Source organism: Cicer arietinum, chromosome 5, assembly GCF_000331145.2.
Source record: "Cicer arietinum cultivar CDC Frontier isolate Library 1 chromosome 5, Cicar.CDCFrontier_v2.0, whole genome shotgun sequence".
Taxonomy (NCBI): Eukaryota; Viridiplantae; Streptophyta; class Magnoliopsida; order Fabales; family Fabaceae; genus Cicer; species Cicer arietinum.
This window is the reverse complement of record NC_021164.2, coordinates 70,578,812-70,597,007: the sequence shown is the minus strand read 5'-3', so window position 1 is coordinate 70,597,007 and position 18,196 is coordinate 70,578,812. Positions and strand designations below refer to the sequence as shown.

Below are 18,196 nucleotides of genomic sequence, written 5' to 3'. Positions count from 1 at the left end.
TTATCATTATTCTATCTAAATAAAACATTTTATAAATATTAAAAAAGACTCTATTCAAAATAATATATATATATATATATATATATATATATATATGTGCATCTAATTTAAAATTCAGATAAAATATACATTAAATTTTCAAATATAATTTTTACTTTTAATATATATACATCTCATTCTAAGTAAAGTATATAAAATCTCAACTAATTTTATTATTCAATATTTTTAATTGTATAGATAAATTAAACACGATGTCTAACCTGATACAAATATTATATGACAAGAAAAATATGATCAAGAACTTTCATATTTCAAAAAAAAAAAAATATATATAAGAGTATATAAGAGTTAAGATGCAGCTAAGGAATCTACTAACACTTCAATACTTACACGCTATACTCTTATATATATTTACATTTAATCTCTTTTTACCTTTATTTTTTTTATAATTAATAATTATTAAAAAATGATGTTTCAGAAATTTCAAAAATAAAATTTTGAATTTTAAAATTTTCATATTTCGAAATATATAAAAAAAGACATAATTATACATATTTATATAATATCAATAGTCTGATGTGTAAATTATAAATTTTGTTCATTTGATAATTTAATAAAGTAAACAAATTAATAGAAGATATTATAATTATTCATTATTAATTATACATATTTATATAATATCAATAACTGATTTATTTATTGATGATTGATCATACTTACTTTAGAGTAGCTTAATCCATAAATAATAGATTTATTTATAAAAATAAACTTAAATTATGAAAATAAAATAAATACTATTTTCACCATACTTAAATAGTAAATGAATCTAAATAAAACAATTGAAATACATATTTTGTTAAACTGTTTTGAGAGTTACAAAATATATTCACTGATTGTTTTGAATGAATCGATGTATAATAAATATTTACTTTTAATCTAAGGGTTTAGAGGGTAGTTTTTAACATAAGAGATAATAAGAATGTAAAACAAAATTCTTACGTAGGAAGGGAACTATAATGTTCACTGTATTTGTGTGATTTCTTTTTATTTTCGAAAGTAGGTAAAAAGGAAAATAATGCATCTGTGTCTTTGATAAACACTAATTGTTTTTTAATTTTTATTAAAAAAATAATGTATTTATTTTAAGTGTTAAAATTTTTAAATAAATATGCATTTGAATGTATAAATATTAATTTTTTATATTTTATGAATATGTATGAAATTTTTAAATAATATTTTGTCTCGAATTTAAATACGGGATTTTATAATTATATGAATTAATCATCTCTTTTAAAAAATAAAAATATATGAAAAATAATAATAAATATAATTAATAAATTAAAAATATATATATATATATTGAAGAAGAATACAGCAAAAGAAAAAAAAAAGTAATTCTTCGTATTGTTTTGATTGATAATGGATAATGAGACAAGAGAGAAGCAATTTGCATGCTAATTCAAATCAAACTATGCCATGGAACAAGAATTAAAAATGAAATTAAATTAGTTTGAGTAATTGGTTCAACTTAATTTGAAAAGAAACAATTTATTATAAGAAAGTGCGCAAAGATATTTGTGGGGTAGGATAAAAGTATGGTAGCAGTACAAAAGGTACAGAGTATATCTCCACCAATCACAAAGTGAAAGTCCACCTGTCCTGCACATATCACACCCATGAGTCATGACTCATTCATTATACCTTTATTTTATTTTAAGGAAAATGTTTACATTACTTCTATTATTGTTGTTGCTAAGGATTTCTCTTACTCACACACAGGCTGCACCCATCCCTCCCTCATATTTTATGCCTAACTCTAATGTCTAACCATTTTATTCTTTTAGTTGTTTATTTTATTTTATGTTCTGTTTTTTTTCTTTCTTTTCAATCATACAAAGTTTATTAATGTAGTTTTTGGAATTTATTATGGTCAAAACTAGAGTATTCTTTTTTTAATAAAAATTAGAATTGGTTCAAAAAATAAATATTAATAATAATGAAGTTTATTTTTTTTGCGTTTATTTAAGTCGCACAATGTTTCAAAATCTCGTGGTGCAACGATTGTACCGTAAATCTATGATTATAAATTGTGTGGTGTGACTTGAAAAAAATGAAACTTCATAAATTTTGGACTAAAATTCTGTTTGGAGACCAAAATTGAAGAGAAATAAATAGAGGGACTATTTTTACAATTCAGCTAAAATAGAGGAACTAAACCTGCAATTAAACATTTATATATATATAAGACATTCTTAATAAGTTTAGTTTTGTTCATATTATGTGAAAAAATATTGTAAAAACTGAACTAAATTAAAAGACATATTACCAAAACTGAAACAAATCAACCTCTTATTTATTAGTTTGATTAAGTTCATATTTCGTAAGAAAATATGAAAATAACCAAATCAAATCAAAACTACATCATTTTAATTGATTTTGATTTTTTTTTTCTCTCTAAAAAATTGAAAGAAAAAAAATTTACGAGAAAGTAGAAAAGAGAAAAAAAAAAGTTAAAATAATAGAAAAATAATACATTATGAAAAATGTGAGGAAAGAGATAAACATAAATAATAAAGTATAAAAAATAATAGAAAAAAGAGAGAAGTAAAATATGATGTTTGAAAAAAAATTAATTAATTTAATTAATGGTGTTGAATTGATTAAGGTTTGTGTAAGAATTCGCAATTTTATATTATTTTTCATCTAAATATATATTAGATAATCAAAACATACATGTATTTACTAAACATATTAATTAACCTTCAAGTTAGAAAATATTATGTGTATATTGAGAGACAACATTTTCAGTAAAATATTTATTGCAAAAGAAAAAAAAAACGAAGTTACTTAGATAGAAGTTTTAATTATTGAAAATACCAACTTTATGACCAATCACAATGCTTCGTGATATAGTCATTAGAGTTCTTTTTGCTATTCAGTATTAGAGAGTGTTATCTCTTAATCTCACAAATATATAACTATGATATTTTTTAATTTAAAACATATAAAATTTATCACATTTACAACCTTTAAACTCATGCATACAAATTCAAATTCAACATTTCAAACTCAAAAAAATAAAAATTCCTAACAAAAAAATAATGTTAAAAAATAAAAAGAAAAAAAACCAATACCAAACAATTTAATCATTTAATAAAAAAATCCATTCTAAACTTATAAATCTCATTTAATTATCGAGAATAGTTTTTCAAAGTCTTAACATTTAAATCCAAGTAAAATTTAGATTTATCACACAACTCAAATTTTCTATATTATTCCTCAAATATTGGTATTTAATAGTTTTGTCACTCATAACTCTTTCAATTTCGATTTAGATCTAGTCATTCTATGAAAATATAGAAATAACAAATGTTATTTATTTATTGAGTGATTATATTTTTACTTATTTGTGTTGTAGAAATCATGGAATAAGATAGGTGAAAAAAATCGACTAATATATATATATATATATATATATATATATATATATATTATTTTTACTCTCGTATTAATAATTTATTTCCTTTAAATTTTAAAATGAATAAGATAAAATATATTTAAAATTAATATTTCTTTTTGAAATATAAAAGAAATAGATTAATGTCAATTTAAAAAACACGTGAAGGGATTAAAAGAAAAGTACTATGACAGTGACTAGCACAAAAGATTCAAGGCAGGCACACTGTGGTCACGTCTGTTGACTACTGCATTCTCCTTACGAAAAAAATAAAATAATTATCGGATATGCAATTTAATCTTAAAATTATATGCTTGTCAATAAAAAAAAAACAAAAACTTAAAATGATATGGTTGAATCAATTCGTCCTTCTGTGTTATTAATAATTTCAAATGATATTTGAAATTGTAAAATGTAAATAAAATGTATATAAAGTTTCTCTATCTCTATGAATGTACTAAGTCAATGATTAAATTATAATATTAATCAATTAATTTAAAATACGTGAATAATTATAATATCATTCATATTTTAATTTCACACCCGTGTGTTTATAATAGTTTGTTAATAACTTCTTATTGGCTTTTTTAAAAAACAATATGTCGAAAATATCATTTATGAATTGAATTTAATGGGTGTTTTAGAGTCTAGATTTTCTTTTTCTATTTTAAATTAAGATAAATGAATGATGCCCTAATTTAAGGTAAAAAAAAATTTAGAGCGTATTCGCATTGAATATTTCAACAAAGGAATAATTTTTTTTAAGAGAATTAAAATAATATGTCATAAAATATATTATTTAGATAAATGAATTGCAAAATTTTTAGAATTCTGAATTCTAGTAGGTGTTTTTAATTGTTTAATTCGAGGAATTTACAATTTTATTTCAAATTTCAAACTATAGAATTCTAGAATTGCCTTTATTAAAATACTTTAATAAATTATATATCTACAATAATAATGATTTTTATTATTTATAAAACAAATTTATTTAATAATTTATAAAATAAATTTATTTATTATTTTTAAAAGTTGTTTTGATTTTACAAAAGTAATTATTTATTAAAACAATTAAAAAAAATACTGTTTTTATATTATTTAAAATAATTAATTTTTAAAAACAATTTTTGTTTAAGAAATAAAATACTTTTATTTAAAGAAAAGCATTTTCTTGTACTTTTTAAGAAACAGTGTTTTTAATTTATTATAAAAATAGTTTGTATATTATATTTAAAAAACAGTGTTTTTAATTTATTATAAAAATAGTTTGTATATTATATTTAAAAAACAGTTTTTTAATATTTATTAATAAGTACTTTATTTATTATTAATTAATTTAATATTAAGGTGGTGGAGCGGTGGTCAACCGTTTTATAAGGTTCATTAGATGAAGTCCATTGTGCTACATTATTTTAAAGCAATTCATCCTCTTTTACTCCAACGGTGAACTCAACATGAGTTCATTAAATTAGACTCATTAACTATTATAAATTTATTATTATTAATAAATTAATAGAAAAAAGGTAACGGTTATAATTTTATTATTATTAAATTATGAAAGTACAATTCCTTTTTTAGAGCATGATGAAAGCATGACACAACTCCAACCCTGAATTCACCAAGAACTGAAAGTTACGTAATTACACGCTGGGACGAACTCATTTGATTACCGTTGGAGATACTCTAGAGGTGGTCGACAACATAGCTTCGACGACTCAAAATAGTCCGCGGTAGATTTACGACCGCAACCACCACTAACCGCCACTCTATTATTAAATTGATAAATTATAAAATAGTATTTAAATTATTATTATTTAGTTTAAAATAAAAAATACTAATTTTAAAATAATAAATAAATAAAAAACTGTTTTTGTACAATTAAAACAGAATCAGTTTTTTCGTTTTCCTTTTTCCTTTTCGGTGAAAAGAATCAGTTTTTTTTCTTTCTAGAAACAATTTTTAAAATAATAAAATAAGTTTTTTTAAAATAAACAAATAATATTTTTCTAAACTAATCAGAAACTGTTTATTATAATAATAAATAAATAACGTTTAAAAAAATACTTTTTTATTAAAAATATATATTTTTTATTTTTACTATACATTTTTTGTTTAAATATCATTTGTTCTTATAAGTCATATTTTTTATTTAAATTTTGTTCAAAAAATTTGCAGTTTTTTTTATAAAAAATTGTTTCAGTTTTAGTTAAATTTTACTATATTAAAAAGTACAAATAAAATTCTATTAATTTATAAAGAAATTATGAAAGAAAAAAAATTAAATTCTATTACTTTAACAATGGCTTTTGAAAATGAAGAAATTTAATTACTTTATCCAAATAGTGAATTTTCTAAAAAAAAAGAATTCAGATGAATTTCATTGAATTTGAAGTTTCATTAATGTCAAATTTCCTTATTAAACACATTTATAGGGCTCATTAAACACTTCCAACGAAATCTGCATTTACTTAGTTCATATGAGAATTTTTAGAGATTAGTAAATTGAGGTTAAAAAGATTAATTTAACATAAAAATAATGTTAACAATACATATTTTATAGTACACCATTTAATTGGTACCAAATTTATATAAGACATATATGTGGTGGGAGAAATGTAAATTTTAATGAATGAAACAGAATAAATTGAAAAATGTGTTATACTAAAACTCCAGTTAATATGGTTCTATTGTATATTTACATGAAAATAAACGGTGACAACAGAATTGGATTATTTCATTTGAGAAGCAAGATACAAGTTGTATCATATTAGTAACAAGTCTCGTTCCCATCGACACCCCCAACTCACTCCAAGAGTTGTTCCGTTACTTTTCTATTTCTAATTGACTTTGCTATTTATTGTTATTTGTTACCCTCCACTCTCACAAGGGTCGCCACACCCACGTATATGTCCCACCACCAACTATTTCATTTCATATTATTTCGTATTTTACTAATTTATTCCTAATTAAAATAACATTTGACTAAATTTTATTTATATCGAATTTTAAATTATTTGAATTATTTTTCTCTAAAAATAGAAAAGTTAACGCCTCAAAAAATTATTAGTAATATATTTTAGTTTAAATTGGTAATAAATTGACTCATATTCTAAAACATGGATTTATTTCTAAATCTTAATGTGAAAACTTTCGTAACATAATTGATAAGAAGTTATTACTATTTTTCTTTATATGCGAGAAACATAATAAATAAATAAATAAATAAATAAATAAAAGACTTAATTGCAGTTTTGGTCTCCCTATTTTAGCTGAATCGCGAAAGTAATCTCCCATTTTGTTTCTCCCCAGTTTTTGTCCTCAAGCAGAATTTTAGTCCAAAACTTGATAAAATTTTATTTTTTAAAGCAGTACTATACAATTTATGGTCATATATTTCAGGTACAATTGTTGCAAATGAGATCTTGAGGCATTGTGTGACTTAAATAAATGCAAAAAAATGAAATTTCATCAAGTTTTGGACCAAAATTCTGCTTGGGGACAAAAACTAGGGATAAACAAAATGAAAAATTACTTTCGCGATTCAGTTAAAATAGGATGACTAAAACTGCAATTAAGGCTAAATAAAAACTACGAATGCTTATAATATTGCTATATATACTAAGGGTCATACCCTAAGGTTTGGCACACAAAGTCTGACAGTCAGCAACATCATAGGAATTATAATAAATTAGCAATATCAATGCAAGAAGATAAGAAAATGAAAGTGAAAAAGGGTTGGCTTGCTGTTCAAGTGGGTTTAGAAGAAGAAGAAGAAGGTGGTTCCATTTCTCAAAAATTCGTAATCCCTATCTCTTATCTTTACCATCCTCTTTTCAAGCGTCTTCTCGACAAAGCTTACGATGTTTATGGTTACCACACCGACGGTCCTCTCAAACTTCCATGTTCTGTTGATGATTTCCTTCATCTACGTTGGATAATCGAAAAAGAATCTGGTTCTAATCAACACAACCATAACAATAATCAACATCGCCTTCCTCATGCTATCATATTTCACTCTTGTTGATTCCAATTTTATATCCTTTTTGTTTGTTTTAAATAGTGTGATTGAATAGATTAGTTTTATTTAGGGAAATTGATGATACCGCTCTGTAATTTTATTTGTCAGAGGGAAAGTAAGTTGAAATATTCTGCTTGGAGACAAATCTTCTTAAGCAGAGAGAACTTGTCTAGTGTTGTTTCTGTGTTCCTGTGTTTTGATTAATTTGTCGGGACTTTTTCAGGAGAGAATGTTGATGAAATTAAATTTACTATTTTCTCCTTAACTTTTCTTTATTTATTTATTTTCCCATTTTGACATTCTATAAAAATAGTATTGGAGTAAAAAAGTGTGACTGAATTGAATTGAATGATTAGTTGAGTAAAACTAGTTGATTTAGCATTTTATCCAAATAAAAGTAGTGGTGAATTTGGTATATCTAAGAAAGAATGCGATGGGGTGTTATTATCTGGCGATGGAATTGGAATTTAGTAGTGGGATTACTTGGTGGAGCAAAGAAGAGAGTAGTAGTGAGAGACAGCGCATAAACCTAGTAGGAGTACTATTAAACCTACTTTGCAACGCTGCAATTGCTTTTGCTTTTTGGAACATTCACAACTTCTAACCGCTGCCAAGAATCACTTATGTTACACTCGTTATTTTTCTAGCAGCTAAGCTCTGCATAGCTTAGCCATTCATTCTTCCTAGTTTATGCCTTTTCCTATCAAATTCTTTCTTCTTGTATTATGAACCGTTTTTTATTCATTACTTAATTCAAGATAAGAATAAACGAAAAACCTGGTGACAAATTTGAGATACACTTAAATTTTTGGATTTTTTTTTATTTTTTATTTTTTACATTAAAATATCCTACTCTGAATAAATATTATCTGATTATCTATTTTTTAAATCTAATAAGAGTTGAAGGCAGTTATTTTTTCTCCTAATTGGAGGGTGTAGGAGGCGACCTCTTATTAATATTTTCTTTTTATGTTTTCTTCATTTTAATAATTGTTATAAATTATTTAATTAATTAAAAATAATTAAATTATTTAAAAAATAAAAATACTAATAATAAAGTAAAATAAATTACGTTAATAAATAATAATAATTACAGCTATAATTATAATTAAAAATAGTAATATATATTATAAATTTTAAAGAAAGTACATCAAAATAGAAGAAAAAAATACTAATAAATAATAATAATAATAATAATAATAATTATTATTATTATTATAAAAAAAATTATATTAATAACATGAAACAAAATACATTAAATTAACTGAAAAAAATACATCACATTTGAATAAAGAAACGTCAAATTTTATATTAATGATGTCCAATTTATATTGAGTCAGTGGTGGATAACTCATAAGTAATATTGACAAACTTATTTAAAGAAGTTTGGTCTCTATAGAAGTTCCATGTTATGATCTATTACTGACTTAATATTATGTTCTGTCGGTGTCAGAAATACCAACCTCCGATTATCCGTCTTTTCTATAATTTGTTTGGAATTCGGTGCACAACTCCTGAGTCGGCTTATGCCGTGTTTGATTCCAGGTATAATCTTCACTCTCAAAATTATATGGAAGCATGTGGTAGTGGTTCTAATCCACCTCCAAGCTACATTGAAGGTAATGATCAAAATCAGGAAGGATTTCAAAGAGCTAGACAAGTTCGACGACATTCTAGATATGAAACTTGAGATCATTTAGGTGGATATCATTAATATAAATTTGATGTTTCTTTTCTCACATGTGATGTATATTTTTTTTTGTTAATTTAATGTATTTTGTTTAATGTTATTAATATAATTTTTTTAATTACTATTATTATTATTATTAGTATTTTTTCCTTCTATTTTAATGTATTTTTCTTGAAATTTATAATATAATTTACTATTTTTAATTATAATTAATAATAATAATAATAATTTATTAATATTATTATTATTATTTAATGTATTTTATTTTACTTTATTATTGGTATTTTTATTTTTTAAATAATTTAATTATTTTTAATTTATTAAATAATTTATAACAATTGTTACAATGAAAAAGAAAAAAAACATGCTAGTAAGAGGTCGTCCCCTAGGCCTACGACCTCAAACTAGGAGAAAAAAAATAAGTGTCTTCAATATGTCGCTCCCTCGCTATGCGATCTCCTATTAGATCTAAAAAAGGTAAGATAATAAGGTAATATTATTTCGGAGTTGAGCATTTTAATTAAAAAAAAAATCCTAAACTTTCCTATTAAATTTTTTGAGTGAATATGACGTTAAAAATCAACATCAAACAATTAAATATTTAATTAAGATATAAAAATTTAAATATAAATTGTTTTGATTACTATTTTATAATTTTAAAAATGCTTTTATGAATTTATAAATTCAAAGATTAATTTAATTAACACTTATAATTTAAATGAACAATTTGTATATTTATTCAAAAATTGAGATACAATAAATTGTTATTTAAATAAAATAATCCTAACTGTTGCAATATTTTATCTAATAACATTTTGGTCAATGTCAACGTTTTTGGAATACGTAAACCTCGTAGATATAGATTTCAAATATGTGGTCAGAATTCAAAATTGTAGAGAATAGGTTACATCTGATTCAGAATAGTACCTGAATTTCAAAATTCTTACACAAATTTTCCTCATCCTTTAGGAAATATAATAGATTACCTCAACCCGCTAACTATTATGAGTATCTCGAGATTAATCGTTGTAAACACATAGTGAATAGTGATTGATACCTTAGTTCGGGGCAAATGGTAGACTTACAATTAAATAGTTTTGGTAACTCCGTTTATTTAATAAGTTGATATATTTTTATATTTAGTTGTTATATATATATATATATATATATTTTTATATTTACAACGATGTTGTAGTTTGAGGCAAAGGCTGGGCCTACAATGAGGTAGTTTTTAGCTACCCATTATTTATTAAAAATTAGTAGAAATAAAATAATTTAAAAATATAATTTAATAAATAAATTTATTTGTTTTATTTTGACTATTCTAATCTCTACGACAATTAAAAAAAGTTTTATCAACAAGAATTCTTTTAAATGATTTTAATTTGTAAAACAGTAAGCATTTGACACAATATATGATGGTACAAAATTGTATATAACAATTTTTTATACTTCATTATATTTGTTGATCGATACATGTGACAAATAATTGTTTGATATATTTATTCATCATACAAAATAATAATTTTTCCTATAATATTCTTTTTTATTATATATATATATATATATATTAATATTTATGAATGTTAATATTAAAAAAAGATATGAAAGAGAAATAATGATGTAGGGAGTGAGAGAAATGAGAGAGATAAGAGAGAGATATGATAAAAGAGAGAGAAATAGAGGAGATATGAGAGATGGAGAGAGACATGAGAATATATATAGTGAGGTAAACCTGAGAGATACAAGAGAGATAATAGAGGAGAGTTGTAACCAGACATTTTATTTTTATATTTTACCTTATTAAGAGTTGAGATAATTATTCTAGAAATTGTCGGTGATAGTTACTATTGTAGTGTGTTATTTTAATTTTTGATAATAATAATAATAATAATAATAATAATAATAATAATAAATAAATAAATAAATAAATAAATAAATAAATAAGGCAACGGTTAAAAACAAATTTCATAGTTTAGGTTGAAATATCACTTTCCCCATTTAATATCACGTTCCCCACTTATGGTTTAACGTTCCCCACTTTTGTTGATAAAAAGGAAAATAAAACAAAATTGAGGCATTCCATTCAAAGACGCTCGTTTAGGACAGAAAAAGGAAAAAAAAATGAGTTAGTAATTCATCCCTCAAGTGTAGCACATTTGGAGCAAAGACCGCTGCGTGAGAATTTTAATAACGACACTCATATCGGTAAGAGCATCACTCCATTCGCTTTCCTACTTGAATTATATGTGATATTGGTTATGTTTATGTGTTATCTTCAAAATAAATGTTATATGATACATTATGATAATGGTTGTGCTTGACATGTTCAAATTGTAGAGAATGGATGTTTTATGATACGTTGTTATAGTGGTTATGTTTGATATGTTGCGGTTATTCAAGGTGATTACTTTGTGTCTAAACTAGGTTGGTTTAGGACAAGGTTGAATGATTTTGGACGCTCTAGTTGAGTGGTCTATATTGTTATTAACAACAGTGTCTACATTCATGCATTCATAGTTGTGTGGTGCGTCCATAATTGATTGGAGCCCATAGTTGTGTGGTGCGTCAATAATTGGTTGGAGCCCACAGATCCTTGCGGGAATTTTGAGTTAGTGGTGTTGTTTGGAAGGACCCACGAAGCCCTTGTAGGGGAGGTGATATTCCGGAATCATGCATTGACATATAGTCTAACAAATAGGATTTGTGTATTTTTGTTTATTTGTATCTTTGGTGTTTTGTGATGTAATTGTTAAATGAAGTATATGATTTATTTATATTTTTACTATAACAATTATATATGTATGTTTATTTGCTCCGTGATTGTTATTTGGAGACGACCCTTACGTGACAGGACGTTATACATAGTGTTACCCGAGTGAATAATGTAACGGTCAACCTAATAGGAGAAATGCGAGGAAGTACAATAGCATGCAGTTAGAGGTTCTGAAATGCTTTTGTACTGGTATGAGACTTGTTCGGAGAGTCTTCCACCGCCGTCCAAAGTTATGACCAACTAGGATTTATTTTTGAGTAGTAAAATGTCAAGAGTTTTGACTTAGAAGTTTATTTTGTTTTACGTATTAAATTTTGTTTTTGTAATTGTAAATGAGTACTTAAAATAATCTTTTATAAAAAAAAAAAAACGAATTTGTATCTTTATGTTCAAAATTTCGTTAGTTAATATTTCAAAAAAGTGAGATGTTACAAGAGTGAAGTGGATTTGCATTTATTCCACCCGAGATGAAGATAAAAACAATTATATTTTTTAATATGTTTTAACAAACCGGCTCTTAAACACCCGTACTTAACTTATCCAAATATGATTGATTTAATAAAACTATTAAAAATTTATCTCATTGTTTTAAGTTAACTCGTTCATCAAATGTCTAGTATTGTCATTTTGGATTTAGAGAGAATTTTCTACTTTTAAAAATTATCGACAACAATGTATCTAACAAGCTGAAGAAAACACACTGATAGGTACGAATAAATGTGTTGAAGATCAGATTGTTGTTGAATGAAGAGTTGAAGTTGTCGAATAAATTAACAGTTACATGAAGATGTATCATACATGGATTTAGACTGTTAGGTTAGACCATATGTTTTTTTTTCTTTGCAATTATTCAACACGATAAAAAATGGTATTACCAATATGTGAACACTTAAACTTGTTTCCACAAATATCGAGCACTAGATAATGAGGTTGTTATACAATATAATATGCTAAGTCACAAACTAATTCCCTTTCTTTTTGATGCTTCGCAGCTGTGTCTCAATGAAAACACAATTTTATGTTATAATATGAGTCTGAATTTCAAAACTTTCTTCGAACAAATCATAGATTTTATTAAGAAAAATAAATCTATTAATATAAATTATTTATTTATTTTTTATATTAGTGTTTAGTCTAATTAATTTTTTTTATATTTTAATATATATTAATATCATTGGACCATTACAATATTTATAATCGAAAGGTAAACGTTTACAAACTTTTTAAAAATTTGATTATGATGAATAAGTAAATAATTGTGACTTTATAATTAAGAATTATGTATTATTAATTGTGACTTTATAATTATACTTGCAATTTCTTATAAATTGTTTTTATAGATCTAAAATAATATATATTGTCGTAAGACTTGTAACTTTATAAAATATTATTATAGACATTTTAATGTGTAGTGTAACGAGTGTTCATTTGAAATATTTTGAGTTAGAAAATATTTTGACTTATAATACTTTATGATTGGATTTAAAATATTTGGATAATTTTTAAATTTAATCACAACAATATCATTTATTTATCGATATATTTAAGTTAAAACGTGAATAATGAATATGGATATGAACACTTACGTACCAAGAAGATAAAAATACGAATATTTAAATTGATACTCAAAAGAGTATGAGAACGAATATAAATATTTTTTTAAACTGAGAATATAGAGATGAGTACTATAGTACCTTACTTAAACCCTATATATTGTGATCCCTAATAACATAGAGAAGAAAGATAAATGGAACATTTGATTTAGTAATGTTCATAATTTTTTGATTAAGTTAGAAGGATGAACTTTTAAATTTTTTATTATGCAGATCATTGACATGGGACATTTTGACATTATAATAAACATGGCATTATAATAAACCTTTAATCTTATTCTATTTCTTATGACTACCATAAGTTAAGTATGCCGCAATTTGCTTCCTCCTTAAAGAAACCAATCCTCACTAAGAACATATGAATATGTGGGAGATAGAGAGAAGCATTGGAGTGTAGTTAAAGAAGAAGAATATGGTGAACGCCACTACTGATTTATTCTCTACTACATATTAGATTTATTTTGTTGGCATATTTAAATATCTCTTTTGAATTCTGAACAGTGACAGATTTTGTATAAAATATTGAGGGAATAATAAATATTAATTAAAACATTATAATTGAAGATTTGCAATTTTTATTTTTGTCGAAAAAAAATTTCTTAAAAAATACATCAATTTTCTTATGTTTAAATATCGCGTTACTCCTATAAAAATATACAAAATAATTAAAATAGTTCACAAATTATTTAAAACAATTCGCAATTAATAATTAATAAATAGTATCACATCATATAATATATCAACAATTAACATGTAAAAGTTTGTTATAATTTGTTAATAAGTAGTAGTTTAGTTGCTAATTAGAATGTTATAATTTATCTGTTCGATATTACTTAGTTTATCAGTCGATATTAGATAGTTTATATGTATACAGAGCTCGTTGTATTAGTTTTATCATATTTTATCGGTATAATTATAATAAATGTCTATCTTATTTATCGTAATTTATAATATAATACAGGGACATTGTGATTTAATAATTATTGAATAATCTCATTTATATTGTGGTGAAGATAAGAAAATATGATTATTGTTGACAAGAACCATTGACTTTTTTTTTTCTATAGAGAAAAATTATAAGTAGAAGAGAAAAATAGTAAGAACCTGACAACTATAAGAAGCGAATTGAAATAATATAAAGATCAAGACCAAAAAGATGCTAGCGGTTGACTGCTCCGACTGAGAAGGAAAGGGAGAGTCCGATAGAAAAGAGAGAAAACAATTTGAGCATATAAGTTAGAGAAGATAGTGGGAACAAGAATGAGAGAGATGTGATGTCAATTTTTTAAAACAATAAAAGTTTAAGATATTTTAGTATTTTATCAGTATTATTTTAATAATATAACATTATTATTCATAAAAAAGAAATTAAAAAATACCGGGATGCTGAACTCCCACTCTTGAAAACACCCCCACTCTTAACCCATTCAATATATATAGCATAGAATAAAAAACTATGTACTTATCAACATCATCTAATAGATAAACATAGAAACAATTAAAACTTACGATGATTGGAGATTAAGTTTATTTGAATTTTGAAGGCTTCCAATAAACATGTAGGTGAAGAAAATTATATTATATTATATTATATTATGATTGGAAGGATAAGAAAAATTGACACAGATGCAGGGATGAGTAGTAATAATAATAAGTATCAGATGCAGGAAAAGCTTTAGTGCCACTTGATTTTGAGTATCAAATGACATTGCTGCAAATGAAACCACACTAATTTGCTCGCAAAAACAAGTTTCAACAATGTAGATGAGGGTTATGTGTGATATGTGAAAACAATTTGTAATACAATCTTCACATTTGGAACCAAATTAAGTACAAAACTGTCTTATTATGGATTGAAATATATATCAAAACAATTATCAATTACTAATACCGTCCTCAAATATAAGACTCAATTGATCAAATAACAATAATTAAATTTTGTTAAGAATTTATATTATTTTAATACGTTTACTCTTAAAAAGAAAAACTTTATTATTATTTATATTATAATATTTATTGTTGATAAAAATGATACAAATTAGTTAAAGATATGTCAATAAATTATAATTAATTAATGTTGTTGAAAATTTAAATAAAAAAGACAAACTTATTGCGAGGTTTAAAGAAAAATAAAAATCTCAATAGCATCTTATAACATGTATTAAGGTTACTTTTTTTAGGAAAAATTATATATGTATAGTTACAATTTGTTTGTTACTTTTTTCTTCTTACAATACTCATTTTCATTTATTGACATATATATTGTGAGTTAACATTGTATTCCTAATGAATGTCTTTTGATGTTATGTTTGATTTTAAAGTAGGTTAATGTGATTCTTCCATTTATTACTAAATATTACAATCACTAAAGAATTAAATACAGAAAATTGTAAATTGCATTAGACATAATTAATTTTCTTCATAAATTGTTTTTGTGCGTTTTACGAGATGATAAATTAAATATAAATTTATAAATTTTTATGTTTAAAAATAAATTCTACATTAAAGGCGAATAAATGTTTTGCGAAGTAAAGCCGAGAAGGCAGCGAATCGAACAGTAAAACCAGAAATATAATCAGTACTTCAACCGTCATCTGCCCCAATTCTTGTATCCTTCCTCTCTCTGCACGCGCCGTTTCATCTCCTCGTAAGTATTCTCTCACCTCAGATCCATCCAGTTACGAACCCTTATATATTCTTCCATAACCTCAATTTTCACTCTCTCAATCGTATTCTTTATCAATTTATTCTCCATTTCTTTCTGCACACTTCAAATTATACGTTAATTTTTCCCTCTCTGAAGCTCAACCAATTATTATTATTTTTTTCTCTCTTAATTGCTCAGGTTTCGAAGCAAGAATGGAGTTGGCAGAGAAAGGTAAGCAAACTCAGTTAATCCTTTTAGTTTTTCCTTCTTAGAACGGAAACCTCATAATAATAGTTTTTTCAGTTAATTTACTGTTGTGTATATATACATATAGCAATATCAAATACTACACTTTCCGAGGGTAGTATAAAGAATAGAGATGTTGATTTCTTTGTAGAACTGAGTGCAAAATTCACGGGTGCTATTACACAGAAAAAGAGTTGCACACATGATTGAAAACATGATAAATTTTGGGATTGGTTATGCTTTCAGATATGAGGTAGTAAGGTAACTGGTAGGTCTGTGAGGTCTTATCTGCTTTCTCAAGCATCTCCTCGGAGTTCTTAAATGAGAATAAGAAAACTTGAAGTGGACACATTTTTTGTAAAATTATTTTTCTTCTATTTTGTAAGACTACCATATTCTGTTTCCTTAAAATTAGTTTCCTTCGATTTTTAAGCGTCGTGATAACACACACCCGTATTTAAGAAATTAAAAATTTTGTATTGAAAATAACAATTTTTTAAACTTTGAAGGAGTTGAATAGTAGTATAAAATTTCCAAGACAATATTTCTAGGTTTGGTTCCTTATCATGTACCCTTAGAGCACTTATTAGCATTTGCCAATTTTTAATGGAATAAAGAGGACTTTCAGTGAGAATCTTATAAATCTTCTCCTTTCATTACTCTTCTCATTCCCATCATTATTTAGAGTAAAACAAAGGACTGAAGTAATCACCTTCTTTGGAATGTTTCATTCCCCAAACTTTATTTATTTATTATTACATGTTATTATTGGTGTTTCAAATAATGAAAATCATTACAATAAATTTTGAAGTAGTGAATTGCTAATTTATATCTTATGCCAGACCTACTAAAGACTGCGGAGAAGCTCGAGTTGGAAAAATTAGCTAAGATCAATTTCAACCCTCCACATATGGTTGATTTAGATGCACTTCTTTGTGATACCTATAATAAACAGTGTCCAAGACCAATTCATTATCACAACAGGAGAGATTTGATACGCATCTTCAATGTGATGGCAAAGGAAATATATGGTAATCTTTTGTTGCATGCTTCCTTAATAGCTTAGCTTGCAAATTTGGCTTTCAAAATCGTATATAAAGTCGACAATTATTTCCCACTTTATTGGATCTAATTGCACCCATCATTCATTATTTGTATATCATTTACATGAACTTATTCATTCACTACTTAGAGTTTAATATGATTTGTAACTAGTTCAGACCTTTTACTAAACCATATGAAACCGAGCAGTACTTTGGGTCATCTAACACAATGAGAAATCAAACTTCCAAATGTTTTTTCCCCATTTTGATTGAATTACCCTGATTTACTCCTTTTCTGCTTTCTAATTTCATACTGGAAGCATGTCCTTTGGTAAAGAAGCAGCTTTTGCATTGGGAGTTGGGATTGAAAATTTAACAATGTCATAGAATTGCGAACTTATTGTTTTTCACTCATTGATTATATATTTCACTCACTACCAATTATTCGTCGAATATTAGTTCTATTCATTCTACATTTATTGGTCCTTTTACTTCTATTTTAGCTCAAATATTAGTTTATTCCCGATTAAACAATGCTTTCATTTGATCATATGTTGTTGTTTTCCTTTAGGCAATAGTGATTTTTGTCCTGTTGTGGAAGAATATGGATCATTTGTAATGGATATTTTCAATGAAACAAGTGATCTTGACTTGTCTATAAACTTCAGAAATTCTATTCAAATTACTCGGCACAAGACGATTGAAA

At 24.8% G+C, this 18,196-nt stretch overlaps 2 protein-coding genes across 2 annotated transcripts in view; both read left to right on the top strand.

Moving 5' to 3' along the window:
- Positions 1-7,157: 7,157 nt before the first annotated feature.
- On the top strand, positions 7,158-7,481 carry LOC101505795 (auxin-responsive protein SAUR32-like). Its single transcript, XM_004502944.4, has one exon. It carries the CDS (start codon positions 7,158-7,160, stop codon positions 7,479-7,481), a length of 324 nt encoding a protein of 107 aa, XP_004503001.1.
- An 8,583-nt stretch (positions 7,482-16,064) lies between these two features.
- Positions 16,065-18,196, top strand: part of LOC101506436 (uncharacterized) — a 9,226-nt gene continuing 7,094 nt past the window's right edge. Inside the window, exons 1-4 of the mRNA XM_073369125.1 lie at positions 16,065-16,201; positions 16,400-16,432; positions 17,290-17,478; positions 18,062-18,195. Of these exons, the coding sequence (XP_073225226.1) occupies positions 16,414-16,432; positions 17,290-17,478; positions 18,062-18,195 (342 nt within the window). The 5' untranslated portion in view covers positions 16,065-16,201; positions 16,400-16,413. The remainder of the gene's footprint in view (positions 16,202-16,399; positions 16,433-17,289; positions 17,479-18,061; position 18,196) is intronic.